The sequence below is a fragment of the Oncorhynchus mykiss genome, chromosome 4 (genome assembly GCF_013265735.2).
Source record: "Oncorhynchus mykiss isolate Arlee chromosome 4, USDA_OmykA_1.1, whole genome shotgun sequence".
In the NCBI taxonomy this organism is placed as follows: domain Eukaryota; kingdom Metazoa; phylum Chordata; class Actinopteri; order Salmoniformes; family Salmonidae; genus Oncorhynchus; species Oncorhynchus mykiss.
In genome coordinates this window covers 29,838,073-29,847,016 of record NC_048568.1, presented here as the reverse complement: position 1 = coordinate 29,847,016, position 8,944 = coordinate 29,838,073, and the positions used below count along the sequence as shown (strand labels likewise).

General features: G+C 41.4%; 1 protein-coding gene across 2 annotated transcripts; it reads right to left on the bottom strand.

Moving 5' to 3' along the window:
- Window positions 1-4,106: 4,106 nt before the first annotated feature.
- LOC110522467 (homeobox protein OTX2-like) lies at window positions 4,107-8,648 on the bottom strand. Of its 2 annotated transcripts, XM_036976075.1 has the most exons (4): window positions 8,442-8,648; window positions 6,694-6,909; window positions 5,898-6,049; window positions 4,107-5,564 (listed from the first exon to the last, which is right to left on the bottom strand). In XM_036976075.1, exons 2-4 carry the CDS (start codon window positions 6,788-6,790, stop codon window positions 4,947-4,949), a joined length of 867 nt encoding a protein of 288 aa, XP_036831970.1. In that variant the 5' UTR covers window positions 6,791-6,909; window positions 8,442-8,648; the 3' UTR covers window positions 4,107-4,946. The 2 variants fall into 2 exon arrangements, with proteins under 2 accessions (XP_036831970.1, XP_021456562.1); XM_021600887.2 differs by lacking the exon at window positions 8,442-8,648 and having other exon boundaries at window positions 6,694-7,151.
- Window positions 8,649-8,944: the final 296 nt, after the last annotated feature.

The window sequence follows — 8,944 nt, the reverse complement described above, 5'->3', positions numbered from 1 at the left end:
GCTTTCGACTCCGTCAATCACCACATTCTTATTGGCAGACTCAACAGCCTTGGTTTCTCAAATGATTGCCTCGCCTGGTTCACCAACTACTTCTTTGATAGAGTTCAGTGTGTCAAATCGGAGGGCCTGTTGTCCGAGCTTCTGGCAGTCTCTATTTGGGTGCCACAGGGTTCAATTCTCAGGCCGACTCTCTTCTCTGTATACATCAATGATGTCGCTCTTGCTGCTGGTGATTCTCTGATCCACCTTTACGCAGACGACACCATTCTGTATACTTCTGGCCCTTCTTTGGACACTGTGTTAACAAACCTCCAGACGAGCTTCAATGCCGTACAACTCTACTTCTGTTGCCTCCAACTGCTCTTAAATGCAAGTTAAACTCAATGCATGCTCTTCAACCGATTGCTGCCACACCTGCCCGCCTGTCCAGCATTACTGGACGGTTCTGACGTCTGGACGGTTCTGACAAATACCTAGGTGTCTGGTTAGACTGTAAACTCTCCTTCCAGACATCTCCATCTTAAGCATCTTCAATCCAAAATTAAATCTAGAATCTGATTCCTATTTCGGAACAAAGCATCCTTCACTCATGCTGCCAAACATACCCTCGTAAAACTGACCATCCTACCGATCCTCGACTTCAGCGATGTCATTTACAAAATAGCCTCCAACACTCTACTCAACAAACTGAATGCAGTCTATCACAGTGCCATTTGTTTTGTCACCAAAGCCCCATATACTACCCACCACTGCCACCTGTACGCTCTCGTTGGCTGGCCCTCGCTTCATACTCGTCGCCGAACCATCTATAAGTCTTTCCTAGGTAAAGCCCTGCCTTATCTCAGCTCACTCGTCACCATAGCAGCGCCCACCAGTAACACGCATTCCAGCAGGTATATCTCACTGGTCACCCCCAAAGCCAATTACTCCTTTGGCCGCCTTTCCATCCAACACTCTGCTGCCAATGACTGGAACGAACTGCAAAAATCACTGAAGCTGGAGACACATATCTCCCTCACTAGCATTTAGCACCAGCTGTCAGAGCAGCTCACAGATCACTGCACCTGTACATAGCCCATCTGTAAATAGCTCATCCAACTATTTCATCCCCATACTGTTGTTTATTTATTTATTTATCTTGCTCCTTTGCACCCCTGTATCTCTACTTGCACATTAATCTTCTGCACATCTACCATTCCAATGCTTTTCAATAATCTCAATTTATAATATTTTTTTTGAGGGGGGGCTCCGTTTATACAGGCAGCCTAATTCTGATATGTTTCCACTAATTGGTCTTTGAAAAATCTGGGCCTCGTTTCCCAGAGCCTTCGTAGTGTTAAGATCATCGTTAGTCTACTAGTCTACTAAAGATAAGATGGTTCTATCTGTTTCCCAGAGGCTTCGTTAATAACGTTGCTCTTAATAACGAACCTTTGCACATCTACAAGTGATCCAGACAAGTCGAAGAGCAGTCAAGGTGCATCGTTGGGTGTTTTTTGCCCTCCGCATCAATTTATTCACAGAAAAGCTCAGCTAAACATAGGCTACCTAGCCTTAACCTAAAAATCTTGATTCTATCTGTCTGACCGACCGCTGATAACTTCAGAACTAAGTTGACTATAAATACAACGTTGCCAAAGTATTTGCAATTGTTACAAACAAGTGAAATATAAAACAATGCATCAAATGAAAACCAAGATGACCGCATTACAATACAAATAGGCTACATGGGCGTCGGCTATATATTTCAATTATATCTGTAATTTTTGCCTCAATATGTTTAATGCTGTGTGACAAGGTGTGCTCAATGATGTGCCCAACCTGTAATTTAGTAATTTATTATTTGTGTAAGCATAATAAGCCTCCTCAATATGTTCAGCCATTTGTGGTAATATCTCTCTAGGAGCTGATCCGTCGTCAGTACTGTAGAATAATTCGAATGTTAAGGTAAGATTTGAGTGGAGAAGGCTGATCCTGAGAAAAGGGTTGCTTTTATGTCGATACTATCAGTATGGTCTAACGACTCACTTAGCGAAGGTTCTCTCTACATGCTTGTTTGTAAAACACTTAAAATATTGGCACGTAATTAACGATGCAACTGCTACGATCATGGTAATGCTCATGTTACATCGCAACTGGGAAACGATGAGCAGAATTGGGCTGCCTGCAAACTCCACTCAGTCATGGATGTGCAATACATATTGTCCCGGTTTCCCGATTGCAATGGAATTTAGGCTTACAGGTGTTTTAAAGTTGCATCTTTCCTACAACGGCCAAATATGTAACATATGCGTTCACCAAAACACCAGGCAGGGAGTTTCGATAAGTGCGTCGTTGAGGCCTGTGTCGAAACTGATAAGATCGAAAGAAAGGCAGCACTGCTCTCGGATCAGCGTTCTCCCTTTCCAATCTTACCTTAACATTAGAATTATTACACAATACTGATGACGGATCAGCTCCTATGGCTACAAATATTGAAGCACTTAATAATGCACTAAATCAAAATTTGACACATCATGAAATATAAGCAAAAATGACAGACAGCTCAATTGAATTAACATCAAATTGATTTCAATATCATTCAAATATATAGGTCTATGTAGCCTATACTGTATTTATCTTTTAATGCAGTCTTCTAGGGTTTTCATTTGAAGTCAGTATATCCTTCGCTTGTTATGCAAAGAAATGGCCAACTTTGTATTTGTAGTCACTGTCACATTCGTTCTGAAGTTGTAGATGTTCACTGAAAGACAGATAAACATATTGATTTTATGGTTAGCGGAGATCTTCTGTGTATAAAGTTACGCGGAAGGGCAAAAAAGCATCTAACGAGGTACTTTGCTGTTTTGCAAGTGGTCTGAGCAGATGTTAAATAACGAGCGTTTTCAAGAGCAACTTTATCAACGATGATTTTAGGAAAGAGCTAAGAGATTTAACGAATCTCCCAGGGTTTTAAAGATGAATTTAGCCCTAAAATGCTTTTGGCAAACCGGGACCTGATGTTTTGTATTGAATTGCATTTCAATTAGCATTTTCCATTTGCAAGTATATACTTTTTCATGTTGATGATCATAATGCTGATATTGACTAAATCTAATTGCATATAAATATAGTTAATTATACAATATATTAATATATCATCATAGCGTGATGTCCACGCAGTAAAAATTCAGTGAAATCGATACCTTGATTGTTGTTGCCTTTTTATTCGACCACTGCACGCTATGATTATGGACTAATTCGTTTTTTTTCGGGGGGCATTTGGACCAATAACACATTGGTCCCCATTGTGGGCATAAACTGAGATTCTATAGTCTACTAAAATAATGTAAAAAGGTAAATTCCTCTCTCCTAAATAATTACAAAATGCAGCATAAAATATTATTTTCTCCTCTTTTATCTATTAACTGAGACCTGCATTGGCCAAGTCGACCCTTTCGTTTTTACAACCAATAACACCCTCTCTGAGTTTGATTTTTAAAAGGACTGGTCTAATAAGAGACCGTTGGCCTTTTACCTAACGTGTTTTTACACAGTATTTATTTGAGATGTTCTGGATGTGTTGATTGGTGAATTGAATGGCAATTCTGACAAACACATAGCATAGGCCTATTTTCAGTTGGTAAAATGTGGATTTTCCTCGCCTGATTTGCTGACATCCAAGGGGGTGTTTTGTAAAGCTTTAAAAACGTATTCCTTTATAACAGACAATTTTAGTGGGAATGTGAATGTTGGTGACTGGGGGAGTTTTGGAAAGCGGCTCCGTGTGAACTGGACAGTTCCGTCAGTGAAATGTTGGATTATCCTCCCTGCAAAACGGGATTAACATTGCTCTCCCAGTCTGCACATTCCTGCTTCTGACACTTGAAATAGTATGTGTGTGCGTGTGCGTGTATGCTTGTGCGTATGTGTGTGTGCACCTTGGTTTGAATTCAAATATCATTGTTGTTGGGTAATAGGCCTATTCATCATGTTTTATGTCATATGTATTATTTTCTCTAAAACTCAGATGTGTTGACAGAACAAAATTACAATAGCAAGTCTATTGATGAATAACTAGAAAGAAAAAAACATGGTTTTAAGAAGTTAAACAGGCGACACTGGGGAATCAGTTCAAACGTTCTTTATTTTTGTGTTTAGCCTTTTCATAGCAGTTTGGCATAACAACATTGAGCTGTATTTGGTCATTGACGGACACTGATGTTTCAGGCAACGTTGCTGCTCATTGACTCGGCCACTCACACTGTTTGAAAACTCCCTATTTCAACTAATATTTCATCGTAATAATTTATCATACTTAAACATTTAAAAAAACTATTCAATTCACAGCTGGGTGATCGCAGATGCGAAACACGGAATTGCATACGGGTACAAGGAATCACAGTCTCAAAAAGCTAACACAAATAGAAAATGCCAAAACACTTAGGGGACATTTATGAGCACACGCATACTGTTGATTGTCTGTTGGAACTAGTGTCTTATAAACATTTTTCATAAATTAAATAGTGCATCCAGGTTCGCCTCACAGGCGCGCACACGCACGCACACAATGCTTTGATCAAAGGGCCCCTTTAGTTTGCCAACCAAGAGGAGAGGATCGGGGAGTCGTAAGAAGCTTATGGAAAGCTGACCCATTCCACGCGCTTAGCCAAGGGTTGCAGCTTCTCTTGATCAATTTCTTCTTGGACAACACTTTTGTTCCATGTCCTTGATCAAAGTTAAAGAGAGTTCACTGAATTTTCAATAAGTTAACTCAGCAGTTGTTACGCTGTCAGAGAGACGAAGCGGCAGCTTCTCTCCACTCACACTGCTGCTGTTCGGGGTAATAGTTTGATGCCCAGGACCAGCCATTGGAAAACGATGCCTTTCGCCGACTCAATCCCATCGGATTGACTAACGTTTATTTCACCACATTGTGAAAATATAATGTCACTCACTCATTCTTCTCACAACACCTGAAATTTCCACGAGGACTGGTCTTTGTAATCCAAACAGTCCGTGTTGAAGTTGAGTTTCCAGGCCGCGGCCTGGTCCTTGTAATCCAGGCAGTCTGTGGGACCACTGAAACTCAGTCCCGCTGCCCCATACCCTGGCGTGGAGAGGGACGAAGGCGGGCTCAGGTGGCTGGAGACCCCGTTGCTGCTCATGGGGCTCATGGTGGAGCCCGCAGCGGAGAGCTGGTGGTGCATAGGCGCCAAGTAAGATCCGCAGTCCATCCCGCTGAAATAGGATGAGGATCCGGTGTAGCCTTGGCTGTATCCGGACGCCTGGGTGTAGGTCATCGGGTAGGACCGTTGCATACAAGAGGAGGAAGAGGTAGAGAGTGGGTCAGACAGTGGGGAGATGGAGGCCGGGCTCCAGATGGACACCGGGGCAGTACTGCTGTTTACGAGCGGGATTGAGGTGCTGGGAGGCGGTGTGAACTGTCCGCTGGCACCGCTCTCGGAGCTGGCTTCTCTCATTGGGGAACTTCTCTTTTTGACGGGTTTGGTCTTGCTCTGCGCACCGCTCTGGGACTGTTGTGCCTGCTGGCGACACTTCGCCCTTCGGTTTTTAAACCATACCTGGAAGAAGAATTAATGTGTTGAATTGTAGTAATAAAATGGAGAGGATGCTCAGTCAGTTTATTTATCACCCCATGAACGCAAAAAAAAAATGTTGTAGCGTTTTATTCATGTTTAATTTCAATACAGTCTGCCATAGTGGATGCAAAAGAAGAGGCTCGTAGGACTATACACTGGGGGGTGAACACTCCAATTATCAGAGTGGAGAAGACATGCTCTGAAGTGGCGTCTGGGAGCTTGACTTCTCAAATCCAAAATTAACGAGCTGTGTAAGTGGCCTTGACTCAAAACCCGGATGATCCCGTGTGTTTACCCAAAAGCCTAGGAACTCACCTGAACACGAGACTCAGGTAAATTGATCTTCAGGGCCACCTCCTCGCGCATAAAGATGTCTGGGTAGCGGGTCTTGGCGAACAAGTTCTCCAGAATGTCCAGCTGGGCGCGCGTAAAGGTCGTCCTCTCGCGCCTCTGTTTACGAGGGGCGCCTGTATGAGAAAAGGTCTGTTCGTTAAGTCAACATTAAGTAGCCCACCTTACAAATACAAACAGGTTATTGCTTTAGGAGAAAAACATTGTTTTATCCTACATGGGCTAATCAATGTGGCTTGTCAACTGTAGCCTATCCAATAGGCCTAAAGTTGCAATTTTGATCATGAGCAGTTAGGCTATGTTTAGATAGATAAATCGTTTTTCGGTTGACATTTCAGACAGGGAATATTTTTCATTGCTCAGATCTCTTATTGCAAACGTTTCCAAGACGTGATTCTTGTTAGTCTAGGATCATTATTAATTTACATGTAGTACACCCCACAAGGACAATGTACAACATTATCCCCTCGTAGTTTAGATAATTCACTACAGACATAAATAAGCAAGACGAGAATGTTTATAAAGCCAATGGCAAATTATATCGAAAACACAACTTTCGATTAAATTATAATTCCAAGTCTACATTAGTATATATTTTTAACTTGTTTTTATCTTATCGTTATCAGTTCATTTAATCATAATTTCGTAAGAAATAGACGCGACAATAAACAAATCAAATCTATGCAATAGGCCTAAGCCATTTGAGGTGATTTCATTATTTCATGGTTATTTGTGTAATAAATGTCTTCCATGACCTCACCTGGATAGCCGATAGACGGATGAAGAAGGTCCATTCCTGAGGCAGACAAACTCAGACCGTTGACTGTGTACTGAGGCTGCTTCAGATAAGACATCATTCTAGCCTCCGATTGAAGGGCAAAGTTGCAGAGAATTTTGAAAACAAAAAGGCGTTGAAAAGTACCCTTTTTAGTTTAGTCCTCAAGTGTTGGATTCTTCTCAATTCTTCTACCGAAACCTGAACAGAACACAACAGGAAAGAGAGCGAGGATGGTTTTGGTTAATACGGATAAGTCCTTGGTTATTCGTTGGAGGCGTTACTCGCTCTTTACGCAGTGAGGTTAATTTAAAAAATGAGCGTCGTCCTGCACCGCCAGCGCTCTTAAAGCAGATCGGAGACCCCCAGCTGTCCTGGTGGACTGAGGATCCTCTGTCTGTCTTACAAACGTTTGCGCCACCTACTACCCCCCCACCCCTCACACACACACACCACCACCACCATCATCACCACATCCTACCAGCACCAAAAACATCCCATCATTTCAGCACGCCTTCTTCGAGAACAAAAACATTGTCGTTAAAATGCGCACACACATTGGGCTCCAAAAAGGCAAGGCGCTCCATTAGCATAGTACCCACAGGTTAGCATCAGCTAATTGTCTCCAGTATAGACGGCATGATTGGGGGCCATTTGTAAAGACAAAGCCCACTGTTGACCAGATAAATAATGCTGATGACAAAAGAGCCGTTGGCGACAAAAAAAAAGAGACAATACTGTAAACCCAGCGCTCTACATATTCAGGCAATTAAACTACCACAGCATCTTACATTCTATCTATAGAATGCGTCTACTGAAAGGGCGAAATCCCTTCTATATTTAAATGTGAACGGCAATTTAGCAAAATGACGAGAAACTTGGGGAAACTGTTCCATAATTGTAATTCGAGCCGACATTATTGACACTCCCTGGGCGATTTCTACCTAATTAATAGCTCCCGGTAATTAGATTTAGGTGGTGAGACTATCGAAGAGTGTTGATTAGCAAAAACCACTTTATCTTAATCTAAGCAAACAAGCACTTGCTCCGCAATTAAGAACCGATCACATTTATCTCATTCGGTGGAGAGTCTGTTTTTTTGAGTTATTTCCTATAATAAAACAATATTCTACACTAAATGAAAATGTTCCCTTCATAAATTCAACAACATCGTATTTGATATTACATGTAGCCTACACTGTTAGGTCTAATAAACCCTCAATAATCCTTATGTACATTTGTTTGGAAGAATCAACTATCTAGCCATCAATCGCCCAGAAAGGAAACAATGTATTTTCCCACTATCCACTTGAATGGTGAGGAAACAAACATTATTTGGGTAGTAATTATTAGACTATCTGCCTAATAATATAGCCTAGGCCTATATATTTTGGCCCCAAACGGCGAACAATATTTTCTAGCGTCATATTGATCTAGCACACTTGTATTGTACATTTCAAAGAGACCTACATTGAAATTACATTTGAACTTTGGCCTATAAAAAAACTACAAATACAAAAACACAAACACAGGATCGCAGGGTGTTGTGTATTACAATGTAATAATATCTAAGGATGCATGTCTGTTTATTTATGAAAGGATAAGCTTACAAAACGTTGTGCCAATCAAATAGCCTGCATTTAGCAAATCATAAGTAGTTACATTCAAGTTGATAGTTGGAATGTTTCGTTGTAGCCCATGGTCCTATTAGATTGGAACCAATCTGCTCCTACCTGTAGAATCGAAGTTGCAACTGCGAGTTCCCTCCTCCTCTCGTGCACGCACACATCCCAATACTTCATACGTTTTTATATGTAACGGCCACCGGCCTCAATCTGTCACTTTTTTTCACCCAGACCCATCTACCGGTTGCTCCACATCCGTTCAATAATAATTACCCTGTCCGAGAATTAATTATTATTGCCCACAAGTATTTTTTTCTCACAAAATAAAAAAAAAAGAAATTAACGAGATAATCCGTACGGCACGCGCTGCCCTGATTACAGGACGCTAGCCGCGACTCGGAGCGCTCCGCATTCGGGCTGATTAATTTTCTGCGTCACGAAAATAAAACAAAGACTGGCATTGTATTTACTAAGCCAGCTGACTGCCAGACAACCTCCCCCAACCACACTCACTTTCCCAAACTGATACAGGCTGCATAATAATAATAACAACAATAATAATAGGCTAATTATAATATTAGATATAGGCCTAATATAATAATACTACTACT